Below are 15,556 nucleotides of genomic sequence, written 5' to 3'. Positions count from 1 at the left end.
ATTATATATGTTCTAAATCAAGAAATAAAATGAAAATTCTTTAACAAGTAAATGTTTGAAGGTAAAAAGTTAATGAAATAGGTGTGAAGATATTGAAATTAAACGAGTTATTTTCCTTTTTTAAATTGCCACAAACTCTTCGTTAACCATTTAACAATATGAGAACATTTTAACTGAATATCTCATCGTCAAATTCGCAAGGCCAAACCTAAACATCAATTTGAGCAACGAGGGTCTTCTATGAATCCCATATAGACTAAGGACGGATCTCTGCAGATCGTAAAGATCACAAGATCGAAAAAAGAGTAGAGAGACTTTTTACCAAAAAGAAAAAAGAGTACAGAGACTTTTAGCCATCAAAAGGAAAGGACAATAGTGTTTGTTTTTTGGAGGGTAAAAGAACAAATAAAAGAAAACAAAAGGATACGTAGAATCGATATTTGTCTAAACATATGAAGCCAAACAACCATCTTGGCACCAAGACAGGCGTAGCCAAATATGTTGGAAAAAGTATATTACCCCCTCGATTTATACAAAAACCGTTGAGAAATTGCCAAAAATACCATTTTCATAGTACCACTTTTCATGTTTACACTAACCACTTTTACCACTACTTTTAATGAAGGGTTTAGATTTGAACGTTTAGGATTTAGGGTTTAGATTTTATGTTTTAGGGTTTAGATTTGATGTTTTAGGGTTTAGGGTATAAAGTTTAGGGTTTAGAGTTGAGGATTTAGGGTTTATAGTTGAGGTTTCAGGGTTTAGGGTTTAGGATATTGAATTTAGGGTATATAGTTTAGGGTTTAGGGTTTAGAGTTGAAGATTTAGGGTTTAGGGTTTAGAATTGGAGGTTTAGGATTTAGAATTTTGGATTAAAATTTTGAAAAGAATATAAAAATAAAGATATAAGAGTCTTTAACATTTTAATAAATAAGGTATTTTTGAAAATGTGTACTTAGTGGTGGTAAAGATGAATAATGGTACCTTCAAAATGGTATTTTTGAAAATTCCCCAAAACCGTTTTTCTAACAATATTTTCTTTTAGAAATTCATGATGTTTAAAACTTTCAATCTTTTAGAGTTTATAATTAATATTATACATGTTTTCATTATAATACAATAGATAATTGTGTAAATTATACCCCCTCTATATTTATAAAATATGTATGTTTATATGTTTTACACATATAAAGAAAACATTAAATTTTGATAATCAGTGTATTTTCTTATTTACTAAGTTTTAATAGTTTTAGATTAATATATAGTACTTAATAAGCACAATTATTTTTTTAGAGTTTGTAATTTATTATTATTAACAATAATAAATGAGAAATTGCCAAAAATACCATTTTCATAGTACCACTTTTCATGTTTACACTAACCACTTTTACCACTACTTTTAATGAAGGGTCTAGATTTAAAGGTTTACGATTTAGGGTTTAGATTTGATGTTTTAGGGTTTCAGGTATATAGTTTAGGGTTTAGAGTTTAAGATTTAGGGTTTAGAGTTAAGGATTTAGGGTTTATAGTTTAGATTTTAGGGTTTAGGGTTTAGGATATTGAATTTAGGGTATATAGTTTAGGGTTTAGGGTTTAGAGTTGAAGATTTTGGGTTTAGGGTTTAGAATTGGAGGTTTAGGAATTAGAATTTGGGATTAGAATTTTGAAAAACATATAAAAACAAAGATATAAGAGTCTTTACCTTTTTAATAAATAAGGTATTATTGAAAATGTGTCTTTAGTGGTGGTAAAGATGAATAATGGTACTTTGAAAGTGGTATTTTTGAAAATTCCCCATAATAAATAAATAAAAACATAAAACATTTATTTTTAAAAAAAAATATAATTTAAAACATTTATCTTTCTAAAACAGAGAGTACATAGTAAAAATACGGTAGAAAATAAATTTAACTGACAGTTAAATGAGATTGAATTGCACTTACTTAAATAAATGAGATTAAATTGCAATTACTTAAAACACATGTTTATTTGGTGGAATTTAAAAAAATAAAATTAAGAGGTTCAAAAATAAAATTTGAACTGAATAAATCCTTTTTAAGATTGATTATAAAAGTGAAGTTTCGAAATTTAAAATGGGATTTATAATAATATAAATTAAATCTTATAATTAAATTATGTAACGTTTAGTGGGACAAATGAGATTTCAGTTTATATCTTTAGCCAAATTCTCTAAAAAAATTCAAATTATTGAATATCCCTCCGACAAAATGACATCAAACAAAAACAACTACATGATGATATTAGTTGGAAGAAGTGAACAAGTCAATGTGAATTTTCAACACCACGCTCTTGTCATCTAATTATAAAACGAATACAAATTAATAATTAATCACAAAACAATAATCAAAATTCAAAAGGAAGAAGATTACAGAAGCCACTAATCTTCGTATTTGGGGTTGCCCTATAAGACTGGTCACGCACCACAGCTCACAAACTTGTCTTCTCGTCCTCTCTCTGCTCTGCTCCGCTCCATTTCTCTCTGTAGAGAGAGAGAGTGTTACTTTTGTCTTATTTATGTGTCAAGAATCACTTTCTCTCTATAAAACCTCGAACTCCATCACTCTCTCTTCTCTAACTCTTCAACCAGTCTGAAACTGCAATCTACCATCTCCAAAATTCTTTTTTTTTTCTATTTTGGGAATTTTATAAAAAAAAAGAAAAAAAAAGAAATGCAGGATCCAGCAGCTTATTACCAGTCGATGATGGCGAAACAACAACAACAACAACCGGAGTTTCCGGTTCAAGAAGAGCTAAAGTGTCCTCGCTGTGACTCACCAAACACAAAATTCTGTTACTACAACAACTACAACCTGTCACAGCCCCGTCACTTTTGCAAAAGCTGCCGTCGTTACTGGACCAAAGGCGGGGCTCTCCGTAACGTCCCCGTCGGTGGCGGTACTCGCAAGAACGCAAAGCGATCGACCTCATCATCCCCTGCTTCTTCTCCTTCCTCCAACAGCAACAAGAAGACCAAGAACACCGATCCTGATCTTAGTTCACAAACCGGGTCCAAACCGGATACGGATCCGACCCGGATGCTGTACGGGTTTCCTATCGGAGACCAAGACGTGAAAGGTATGGAGATGGTCGGTGGTGGAAGTTTCAGCTCGCTTTTGGCGTCGAATATGCAGTTGGGTCTAGGCGGGATCGTTCTCGACGGGTCGGGTTGGGATACGGGTATGGGTTTAAGGAGGAGCGAAGCGGGTAATGGAGGAGGTGGTGGTGGTGTCCCGTGGACTGATCTGGCTATGAACAGAGTGGAGAAAGAAGGTGATGACCGAAGAAAGTAGAGGGTATTTCGGTAAATAGTATGAAGCTGCAAAACTGATTTTATGTGACTTGACTTGAGTCATCATGTAGACAATTAACAGGTTTGATGAAATGCTCATGTAGTCATGTTATGTCATTTTGGTTAATAACTTTTTTACTAGTTTTTTCTGTAACTGAACTTTATTTACTAGTTTCTACTTCCTTTTGTTTTTTAGCTTTCTTAAAATTTTAATCTTGTGTGTATTATAAGGAGATTTTCAGTTTCATTTTCATTTCTGCGGTCTATTTTTCTTATTTAAGTACATTAGTAAGATGAAGAAAGGTTAGTAAAAGAATTAACTACAAAACTTGAAATGTATTTTGGCCATCACAATGCTATTATTGTTTTATTCTGAACCGTGAGGTATTGCGCCGACGATTTTGCATTCTGTTTTTCATTAGTTATTGATGATAATCAAGTTTGAAAACAATATTTAAATTGAACCCCTTTTAATATTGTTAGTAGAATTGGTTCTTACTTCCTATTCTAGTCGATACTATTAGAATTAAATAATTATGCATGAACCGACACAGATAAACAACATTCTTACGGAATGTGACATTCGTATTTGTAGTTATATGTACTATAATCACTTTAGGTACCTAGGTTCTTGAGAACCATGATATTAACCGACTCCCTAATCCCTATACTAGTAGTCGCTAGTTTTCTTGGGTTCAGGATGGTGTTTATCATGTCACAATTTGTATAGTGATGAATGTTTTTAATTCAATTATTTAAGATAAAGAAGACAAAAGTATAAGTCGTTAAGAAAGAAACAAATTTATATTATTTTTATAAGGAGTGGAAAATATAATTTCTCCCCAATAATTTATTATTTACGTTTTTATGCTATTTTGTAGTCATTGGTCTTTAAGACTTAATATCGTTTTGTTACTTACAACATTTTTCTAATCATTGAAGTCGTTTACCACGTCAATTACACTCATAAGGAGCGGTGAGTGTTATGGTCTTTGACGAATGCGTCATAATAAGGGCTATTATGCCTTGGTTTTAATTTCCAACGGACTGATATGATTATGTATTGGGGTGAAGTTAATTTGTTTTGATGATCCTACAAAGTTTGATAGAGATGGGATGATTTGAGATGGTATTATCAGAGAGAAACGTAATGGTCTTTGGCGAATGCGTCATAATAAGGGCTATTATGCCTTGGTTTTAATTTCCAACGGACTGATAATGATTATGTATCGTGGTGAAGTTTGTTTTGATGATCCTACAAAGTTTGATAGAGATGGGGTGGTTTAAGATGGTATTATCAGAGAAACGTACAATACTCCGATAGATCATAGATACAAATGATGATACATAAAATAAGATGTGTTCCTTACTGGTGGAACACTTTGGGCTCGAATTTGAGTAATATCAAATAACTACGAATATGGTTTTTTGACAAATTAACTACTAACTATGGTTTAAATTTTATGCATGAGTGACTAAAATGTTGGTAGTTTAGTATTAATGTGAGAAAAGTTTTTTTCTGTGTTTCAAGTTTAAGTAATCTTTGATTATTTTTGAAGTGAGTAATTTTTAAAAACTGATTCCAAGCTTTGAGATTATAACATAAACCTAGAAATTTTCACTGTTAAACAAAAAAAAAAGTGTATTCATCAGTATTGTTCTTCGCACATCCGAGTAAATGTAGTGACAACCTCATATGTTACACTATGCACAAATCATGTTTTCTCATCATATTGGTTGATTACACGTAATATCATCTCTCTTTTGGTTTAATACATGTAGCATTGTTATCATATACGCCTAATTTCTCAAAATGCGACGCCCTCGGTTCTCTTAACTCGTACCTATAAAAAGGTGAATTATTTTTACCTCAATATAAATCAAGGTTCGATAAATTTGTTTTCGGATTGATAGATATATAAGAAATGCAATATGGTTACAAAGATTTGCCCTTCCGATTTGAGATATTTTGTATTTCATCAGGGAGACAAAGAACAACAAGTTGCATTCCTTTTATGTTAATTATTTATCGTTTAGTTTTACTTTTCCTGTTTTATGTGGATAATATAAATTTTTGTCCACTTAATTTTTTTCTTACAAAAATTGCGAATGAGATCCATCGCAGGCGTGATTGCATGGAATGTCCAATCAAACTCTATGATCTAATGCACCAATCCCATGGTTTACAGAGCATATGTAATCAAACATTTAAACTAGTAAGTTAGAATTTTAGGCACTGATTAGTTAGATTTAGACGCCCTATCAAACTCTAAAGATTAAGAGTAGGTACTTTGGTAATATAAAATGATAGAAACTATTTATCTAATTAGAAAAGACAAATTATATATTTTGAAAGATATTTATAGATATATATACTTGTGATATAAAAGACCACCAAATACTAAAGCTTGACGGCTCTTCCTACCTATACCATGAAACAAGTTCCGAATATACAGTATTTAATGGAAACAATTAATAACAAAAATGTCAAAATGAAAAAGGTCGGCAAATTTAAATAATGGTGGTCCCTGTGGCTATAGATATTAGATAGTGCTAAGATACCGAATTTTTAATAATGGTCCACTTCTTAAACACTAATTAGGGCAAAAGATCTATAATCAAGAACTATATTGGTTTAAAGTTGAACCGACAATGTTTAACTAAATGTGTTATCATTTCTGAAATTCCTCTTGTGATGGCCTCACCGTTTCATATCTTTGATGACTTGTTTCGGTTATGGGTTCACTCTTATTACATAACCAATTTCACATGTCCTGTGGGGGCTGTCTTGCTCAACTCATATTTTTTTCTTAATACAATTGGTTTCTGAAAGTTTTAGTTGATCTCTTAATTGTCAATGAGAAAATTACAATGCTAATTAGTTTTCTGGGTATTAATTATATTATTTACATTGGAGTTAACATGTTTATTTTGTTCCTGTATTGACAAGTAAAAACAAAATATAATAACGTTGTATATTATGCAATCGGTTCTATGTTGACCTCGATCCGTGATTGACTCACAAAACAGATATCAATTTGAATATTTATTGTACGGATAGATTACTACAAGTGGAACAACTGCTATTCCTCTCACCGTTCTACTTCTACATGTGACATCCCTATCATTCCAATTTATTTTTGTTATTATTGTTCTCTTTGAGTAAGATATTTATTGATGGATTCACGCTATTGGGACCTCTCAAGAAAACCTTGAGTCATGTTATACGAAGCACCTACATAGTCAAAGGTGCTTTACTTGCGTGGAAATGAATAGGGCTAAGAGTAACGAATAACACGCCCACATAAAGCAAGCAAATAAAAACAGATGCTTTGCTTGCTTGGAAATGATAACAATCATCAGAGATTCCGCTAGCTACAGAGCTTGTAGACCTCCTTGTTATGTGGACGAACATTTGCTGGCTAAGCGGACGTTACCTTGGACAGATTGGTCAAGAGGTGGTGCTCATCCAACTACTTTTGAGAAGTTTGATATAACAGAGATGTTTCTCAAGATGCTTCTGCAATCTCATTCCTGCTTCTACAGTGATCAGCCATCTCAAGTGTGTTCTCTCTTTGCAAGAAAGTCTGATCCAAGCGCATTGGAACCTTTACTCAAACTTGCACCAAAGGTTCTTGGTTTCTAAATTATGTGTTTATTTGGTTCTTAGTTTTTATTTTGAGTGTATCTTTGTTTTAGCATGGACAAAACTGATCATAATAAAATGTAACATTACAGATGAATATGGACAAGGAGAAAGTTATATATTTCAGTCCCAAGGAGCATCAGATTCTTCTTATTAAATTGCTTTGGCGTTTCCATAACCCTTCAAAGCTGGGAGGTTATTAATGTAACAAAATAATCTATCATTTATTTTCTGTTTGTCAATACAATATCAGTATAAGATGTATGTATGTTTTATGTATAGTGACAGTATTGATTTACATCTTCACATGAAGAGTAAATAGTATAAAACCTAAAGTAGATGAAGAAGCAATTATAGAGAAATGTGGAGAAATTAAAAGAAAAACTAACTAATCATATGATCTGAGTCCCTCCTTTCTTCCTGAATTGACCGGAAAATTCTTGCAGCAGATTCAGAGGCAGATGTTGAATTATGAGGAATGGCTTTAATGGCACGAGCCAGGGGCTGCTGTTTGTGCTCATACTCGTCAGTGTGATGAGTAGGCTCTGTAGGAAAAAGTGGAAGGACATCATATTTATACTTCTCTGGTGGACTTGAAGCTGTACTTCCATGTACCTCACTGTCATTAGATTCCTGATCAGACTTCTTTAAGGAAAATGGAATCGCTTGAGTCATGTGGCTAGATGTGCTTGACCATCTTTGAAGCTGACCAAACGGGTTTGTATGGTCAAATACTTTTGTCCTCGGTGGGAAGTGGTTGTGGCTAAACTGAGTAGAAGCAGGGAACCTGGATGCTGTGGCGAGAGAATCTTGTCCATAAATAGGAAGCATGAAAGCTGAAGGAGGAGGAGGACATGGTCCTGCGTATGGTTTATAGACTAGACCTTCTGAAGGAGACATTACTGGAACTAACCATTGGTTTCCTGGAGGAGGAAGTAGCTGTTGTTGCCAAATTGGGGTCATGAGCTCTTTGCTTATGAAAGGTAAAGGAAGATTAGGTTTCATATGTTCTGGATAGTCTTCGGTTACACGTTTCTGATTCTCAGTGTTTGGTCTTTTAACCTTTGAACCAGCCATTTCCAGGAGATGGGATTGAGATGAACTCATTGTGGAACGTTTACCACCATTGATCTTGTTTTTGAAAACCAAGTTTGGCGACTTTGAAACCATTTTTTGAACCTGCATTTTATTCAGGTTCATGGTGAGATCACATGGAAGCTGAAACGCATTAGGAAGCATTGAAACAATCTAGTCATTAAGCAGCTTTACCATTATCAGTCTATGCAGCTCAAAGACTTGAGTGGCAAAGATCTTCTGCTGACTGAAAAATATCAGAAAAATATTATGAATATGGAATCATAGCAAAAGAGAGATTGATATAGAAAGTGAGTGGATACATACCTGATAATATAAGTTCTCATCTTCCAAAATCTCTTCTCACCTATCACTCTTGCAACATCATTAGAAGCTGCACTCATACCAGACAAAAAGTCTACTGCAGAACAGTCTGAGGCATCTTGCTCACGTGGAGGCTTCTTTCGAGTATCAAGGGCTCTTCTTCTATACAGTTGAGTTTCCATCACACTAAGAGACCCTTTCTTGCTTTCATCTTCCAAACATTGTGGTAATAGTAATTCTTGAATATGAAGATTGTTCAGGAGAGGTTTGGAACCAGCAGCTTCTCCTCTTGATTTACTGGTACTGCTATTATGAAACTGTAGTGACAAATCTGTGTTTGCTTTTGGATCTGTCTCCGGGAATCTAAAAACAGGAACCTTAAGAGAATCCAAGTTGGTAAGGTTCTTGAAATGGTACTCATTTTGTTTTATTGAACTAGGTTTAGTGTTAGTAACTGATGATCCTCTAGGATTTGGATAATTCATGCCTTTTTTATTCACATTAATCCCTTCAAGCTTTGATGCTGCAGAAGTGTTGTAGGTTGGTGAAAACTCATTCTTTTCAGATCGTTCAGTCTGTTTAAAACAAAACAAAAAATTATTCCACAAAACAGGTCATAAATTGATATTCAAAGTCTGCATTGTCCCTTCTATTTTTGAAGAGTATGCAATAAACACACACAAAAAAATCAAGAAGTTAATTACAAACTCACGAGATGGGTATTGTTGGCTGGAGGAGGAAGAGACAAAGAGAGAGTGGAAGGAGAATCAGAGATCTTGTTGGTGGGAGAAGGAAGAGTGGAATGTTTATAGAGAGATAAGACTTCTCGTTCAGTATCGTTCACATGAACTCTTGGGAACAATGGAGGAATTGTTATCCTCTTCGCCTCATCTTTCATTCCTCCCATTTTATCTTTTTCTTCGTATCCCTAATCTCACAATCAAACCCTATTAGTTCCTTCTCTTACACGTAACCTCAAGAAAGAATGATTAGAGATTGGTTACCTTCTGAAATTAAATATCAAGATCAAACAATACTTTAGATCGAAAAGAGTATAGAACTTTCTTCCTTTCTTGTTTTTCTTTTCTAAATAAATGGAGAGGTAAATCCACCTGAAAGAAATAGATCTTATGACAAGAAGATCAAGAAGAGCAGAAGCAAAAGAAGATATTGTGTTTGTGTCGCCCCACAATGGATTCCATACGAGGGGGACGACAAAACTTCTAAAAGGATTGTGTGTGTGTATGTGTGACTCTGCGATCATGTCTGGTTCCTTCAATTAAAGATCCCTAACTCACGGGAACTCGGGTTTCAGATAACGTGGCGGGTTTTGGTTTGTTAGGTCCGAGTGGTAGGAGAAATGGCGTGTGGGAGATGATGTTCGTGTGACTCGGTCTCTTTAAACAACACAGCCACATGTTTTAAATCTCTCTCGTGGCTAACTTAAACTTCATCATCTCCAAAGGAAGTCCTAATTTGGGACTATCCTTAGCGAAATATCTGTTTCTGATCACTATCATCTTCTATTCTTCTGACACAAAAAAAGTGAAGAGAAGAAGCGTGTTCGGTCGGAATGTGGCTATTTCCCGCGGTTTAGACGGACCGAAGCGTGTTCGGTCGGGATGTGCTTATTTGGGACACGCGTTTAAGCGCGTCAAGGTCGACGTCTCGTGGTTACTCAAAGTTAACGTGTTTTAGAAGTTAAAGAGTATAAGCGAGTCACGTGGGCTTGAGCCCACTAAATTCTTACACTGAAGTTATTTGGGCCCTTTGTAATATATAATCTGTACGGGATACCTCCTAGTTAATAAAAAACTATACCAAAATCCCTACGAGCCAAAAACGTTTTCTGTTATTACAAAATACTCTAATGTTAATTTTTATTTTATCACAAATGTGAACTATCACAATGAAAAATTTGACAAAAACTTTAGCTGTCATATACGAATCTATGTACGTGGAACGATTTCACGTACACCATAGTGAAACATCTTATGAATATTCATGTTTGATAGATTTGAACCCAAAACTTGCTAATGTTAAAACAGTAATAAACTACTATTAATTAAATCGCTAGATCAAGCTCAAAGCATTTTATTAATCTTTTGAATAAATCTTTAATTGACTTTAGAGTTGAAATTAGTTTTTTTTTTCTTTTTTTGACCGCATTTTATTAACTTCGCTGGCGTTTCCATAATTCATACTCGCTTATGTTTAATACTACTCCACAAATTGCACCGGAAGTAAAAACTATACAGAGAAACGTGAGTACGTAGATATCTCTTCTTTATTTGGTGATTATCAGAATTATCAGATATTTAAGCTTGATTTCCAAGTGGATGTATGGCAACTTGAGTATCAGAGTATAATGAACTTGAACGGAATAGTAAGAACATGGAAATACTGATAATGACACGATTAGTACTCTACCAACATACATTTTGTAAGCATGAAAAAAGTTTTGGATTTCGGATTTTGAGCGACTGATGTACATATTTACATATTTTTGTAAACACACATGTTTGTGTATATTTACCCATTTTTCTTTATTGAAGACCACTTCTAACTACAGTGCACCATAAACTAAACAACATAAGAAGAACTCCAACACAAACTCATCCTTCTTTTATTGTCCCACGGGACTAAAGTTTTGACATCTTGTAGAGAACTTGACTTTAACTTAGAGCTCCTCGCTGAAGGTCGACTTGGATGATTTTTGTTTCAGACCCGGTTTGAGGAATTCAGTGAACCATTTTGCAGATTCTTTCTCCATGCGAGTCAAGTTGTTCTGGAAGTCGATGTAGTAGAGACCAAACCTAGCTGTGTACCCATCTTGCCACTCGAAGTTGTCCATTAACGACCAAACGAAATAAGATGTAACGTTCACCTTATCGTCACTGCAAGATATATACAACAAGGATCATATATGTAAATGGAAAAACATGTATAGTTAAGCATCATTGCCTACCACAAATGATTTAATTGATCTCACCATATAGCCTGATGCAGGGCCAAAAGATGTCTCTGGTGATAGTATTTCCTGTTATGGTCATTGAGAGCAACGCTATGATCTGTATCTTTATCGCCAAGGTCTTCTCCATAGCCTATAAAACAGATTGCGAAAATTCAACAAATGTAATAAAAACAAGGTAATACATTTTATTCTGTGCTAAAAAGACATTTTAAATATAGAGAAAACCATTCTCAGTAATTATGATCTCAGGGTTGCCATATCTGTCTTTTATGTATTTTACAAGCTTCCTCAAACCCGCTGCGTATACAGCCATCTTAGCAGTGTTGGTTTACAAAATATAGAAGAAAGGAGATAAAATAATTAAAACGTAATTTACAACGTCTAAAAAGGTTATTAAGAAGCAAATGCCTACCTGGCTACCAATCTTAACGGACCCATCAACAGTCTTGGCTGAACATGTAAAAAGAGCAAAAATAATTATTTATTGAATGAACAATATATATTATTCTTACCTGCATAGACTTTTTCACAAAATAATCATACCCACATAGATAATTAACACGTTGATAGTATTAGTATATAATAAAATTTCTCTATAATACGTGAACATAAATAAATCTTACGTTCAAACTCGACTAGAGAATCTGTAGCCCAAGATGGTTGTCGATGATCACGCTTTTCGCTTGCCTTTGCATAGAACGAACTCTAATAGTTTATTCCCACGAAGTCAGCAGAGCCTTTCAGTTTTGCCTTTTGGGCTTTTGTAAATCTGGGCAATCGAGCTTCGACCGCATCTTTCATACTTTGAGGATAATCACCGAAAGTTGTAGGATCCAAATGCCTGAAGAACATCATAGGTATGTTTAAATATGTATAATGTATATACGTCGAGGATAAAAGAAAATTATGATCAACTAATGGATTTCTTTTCTTTTTACCAGCCCATGATGAAGTCAACTACACGGTCTACGGTACGTTGACCTCCCTCCACATCTTCTGGTTCAAACCAAGCCGGGCTATGAGCAATCCCGATTTTACCTCCTTTGCACTTTCAAGAATCTAAAAACAAAAAAAAATGAGAAAAAAAAATTCAGTTCTCTCGTCTTTTGTTTTGTTTTTACCTTTTCGCCCTTTCTGAAAACGTCAACTGCTTCAGCGTGACTGACGAGTAGATTATGACTAACGACATAAGCCTCGAATCCTGACCGTCCATCTTGGCAAAGATGTCCAAAGTCTTTGATATACGGAGAACAACGTCCAGGTGCTTTCTTCCCAACGTCGTAGCCTGAACGGCTAAAGACCCATGGCTCGTTGAACGTAATACAGTTTTTCACTTTGTCCCGTGGAACGTGAAGTTTGCGTACTCCACAAAGTCCGGTCTATATGTATTCGCAATTTAAGAAAAGAGTATTACGGTATTGATGTTGTTTGCGTACATTAGAGAATGTAAATATGATTGAGAGACGAGCAAAAAGGCTTACACTACATGTTCGCTCAAAAAGCCACCGTACTCATCTTCCAAATCGGCGGGCATGTCCCAGTGGAAAACCGTTACTAGTGGTGTTAGGTCTGAAACAACAATAAAGAGTTAGTTTTTTTCCCGTTACACTACGTTGAAACGATAAACTAAAATGAAGAAGATCGTGAGAACATATGAGACCATTTTTAAGAAGCTCGTCTATAAGATCGTGGTAAAATTGAACTCCTTCTTTGCTTATTCCTTTCTCCATCCTCCCATCTGTTATATTAAACAATTTACAGTTGTCCTGTTATTACAACTAATTGGGAATTTGTTACATATGAGACCTTTTTTTTTCTTTTTTTTTTAACTTACGGGGAAATATTCTTGGCCATGCAATGGATAGCCTAAAAGCATCAGTGTTCAGCTTTTTCATCAACTTGATATCCTCCTGTTGAATTTCACGGTTACTAAACATAAGTTTACAAAGTAGAGATTTTAGATAGGACTGTAGAGAGAGGCATGAAGAGGGAGATTACCCTGAAACGATGGTAGAAATCGACGGCCACTTCAGCATTGTGATTCTTAACTCTATCTGCGCAGTTTCATATTAAGAAATGATATATGAGTAAAACTTTCTAATATTGGTCGAATTTTTTTTTTCAATTGTATCTCTGTTTGTCTTGTTAGATGCCAGTGTTGACTATCTAGGTTTAATCTATAAGAATAAAATATTACTACACAAGCTAAAGTTTTTTGTATCAAGTTCAGGATAAGGTCGAACAGAAAATATTTTGTTTATACAATAGCTTAAACAACAACAACACAACCACAACAGATTGAAACGACAAGATCAGAATTTAAGAGATGGAGACCAGTCATGCGCAGAAGGTCTATCTAAGAGGAACTTTAGTGAAGAGTAATATCTAGTATAAAAATAAATAGAAAAACATGCAGTAGTACCTATATAAAGATATTAATTACAAAAGTTCTTTTTTAGATTTTTTTCTATTTTTTCTATTTTTTCTATTTTTTCTTTATAAAATTAAAAAATATATTTAATTTTACCATATATACATTATTTAAATTTTAGAAATTTGACTTTCATATGGTGTGAGTGTATATGTTTATGTTTTATGTGATTTTAAATATAATTTTACTAAATATTATCAAAATATATTGAAATATTAAGAAAAGTAGATGTATTTTCATTGTAAATATAAAACCAACAATATAATATTTAGTTTGTACTTATATAGAAAATATATATTGATAGATTATTAATTTATGATTTTATTAGGATTATATATTTAAATAGGAATTTTAAAATGACATTATTTTATTATTTTATCATTTTGTATCATATTTTACAGTTGAACCGGCAAAATTTATTAATTTATAAAAATTATTAATTTATAGAGGTTTTACCGTATTTAGTAGTAAATGTTGAGATATATTCATATATATATATATATATGTTCCGTAGTAGAAATAAATTGTAAAAGAGAGATATACGAGGAAATTTCTTGGTATATATATCCCACAGGCTTGGTCCTCTGCAACCTTCATTTACTGCACCTTCAACCTATTTTCACCACATAGAACATTATATATTTAGTAATTACATGGATTTAGGAAAGAGTGACAAAATCTATATAATATCTATCTATATAAACATTCTGTTGAACCTAATATTTATTTTGTAAGGTTTTAAATTAAATACACATTTATACTTTATAGTTAAACCTACATTAAATCATTAATGTTTCTTTTTTTATACTACTATTCATGTTTCCAAACAATATACTTATTTCTTACTACTATCAATGTTTCCAAACAATATATTTTATATTACTATCAATATTTTCAAACAATACAATAATTAATCTTAATATTTTATATCTATCATTTTCTCTTTAAAATTTTGTAGAAACATCATAATCTCATAAATTGCAAAATAATGAACTTTAAAATTTAGATTATAAGATTACAAATTATGAAACTATTACAATTTAAATCAAATTAGATTACATATTGGTCATCCCTCAATTCAATCGGTTAGTCTCGAATTTTAGTGATTTTTGTTAATATGAATATTTTAAAAACTTAAATTGAATTGTCGGATCTCCGGATTAACCAGTATAATCACAATCAGGTTAAATTTAGAAACACTGATTTAAATGCAAAAATATTTTAAATACACTCTTTAAAAGTTACCAAAATATTTATTAAGTTATTAGTAAAAAGTTTCATCGTAAAATATTCCGCCATAATCTAGTCTTTATTTATTAATACTGTCTCCATTATAAATTGAGTGTTGTTTGTTTATCAAATTTTAATTCAAGGGAAACTTTCAATAACTTCAAAAAATAAATACTTGACAAAGCAAATAATTGTATCCTGACTTGTCGGAAGCTTCTCTCCCTCTATATACCTGATAGGATGCGGTTGCGGTACCAAACATGAAGCCCTCCGGGAAACTTGCACGACTAAGGGTATCAGTCTTAGGGCAAACAGGTCCTTCTTCGGCCCTGGTAGGAGAGCCGACAAGTGTTACGAGCAAAAGTAACCCCAAGAGAGGAAACTTCATTGTTGATATACTTTGTACTAGCTCACGAGTTTGTTTCTTAACAAATTTTTTCAAACAGGGCAAGACTATGGTTAATGGAATCGATATGTAGAAGGGAAATATCTTCGTTTTTATACACATATATATAAGTAGCAACAGTCGAGTGATGAAATCCATGGCCGAAAGTTGTATCTGTAGGC

The 15,556-nt window shown here is 33.3% G+C and overlaps 3 protein-coding genes across 3 annotated transcripts; 1 reads left to right on the top strand and 2 right to left on the bottom strand.

Annotated features, from left to right (window-relative positions):
- The first annotated feature begins 2,297 nt into the window (after window positions 1-2,297).
- LOC108830493 (dof zinc finger protein DOF3.1) lies at window positions 2,298-3,475 on the top strand. The gene has a single exon (XM_018604084.2). It carries the CDS (start codon window positions 2,691-2,693, stop codon window positions 3,309-3,311), a length of 621 nt encoding a protein of 206 aa, XP_018459586.1. The 5' UTR covers window positions 2,298-2,690; the 3' UTR covers window positions 3,312-3,475.
- A 3,744-nt stretch (window positions 3,476-7,219) lies between these two features.
- On the bottom strand, window positions 7,220-9,826 carry LOC108834311 (protein HEADING DATE 3B-like). Its single transcript, XM_056996553.1, has 5 exons — window positions 9,359-9,826; window positions 9,067-9,282; window positions 8,358-8,929; window positions 8,226-8,277; window positions 7,220-8,135 (listed from the first exon to the last, which is right to left on the bottom strand). Exons 2-5 carry the CDS (start codon window positions 9,259-9,261, stop codon window positions 7,341-7,343), a joined length of 1,614 nt encoding a protein of 537 aa, XP_056852533.1. The 5' UTR covers window positions 9,262-9,282; window positions 9,359-9,826; the 3' UTR covers window positions 7,220-7,340.
- A 1,001-nt stretch (window positions 9,827-10,827) lies between these two features.
- Window positions 10,828-15,377, bottom strand: LOC108834310 (beta-glucosidase 19-like). Its single transcript, XM_056996552.1, is given in 14 exon segments — window positions 10,828-11,251; window positions 11,347-11,458; window positions 11,554-11,650; window positions 11,735-11,778; window positions 11,952-12,169; window positions 12,267-12,376; window positions 12,450-12,670; window positions 12,673-12,707; window positions 12,810-12,897; window positions 12,989-13,066; window positions 13,163-13,238; window positions 13,327-13,382; window positions 14,303-14,372; window positions 15,222-15,377. Coding segments are annotated over 14 exon segments (1,578 nt in total). The 3' UTR covers window positions 10,828-11,034.
- Window positions 15,378-15,556: the final 179 nt, after the last annotated feature.

Source organism: Raphanus sativus, unplaced genomic scaffold (genome assembly GCF_000801105.2).
Source record: "Raphanus sativus cultivar WK10039 unplaced genomic scaffold, ASM80110v3 Scaffold0265, whole genome shotgun sequence".
Taxonomy (NCBI): domain Eukaryota; kingdom Viridiplantae; phylum Streptophyta; class Magnoliopsida; order Brassicales; family Brassicaceae; genus Raphanus; species Raphanus sativus.
Note: the sequence above shows the minus strand (reverse complement) of the source record. Positions and strands in the feature narration are given on the sequence as shown.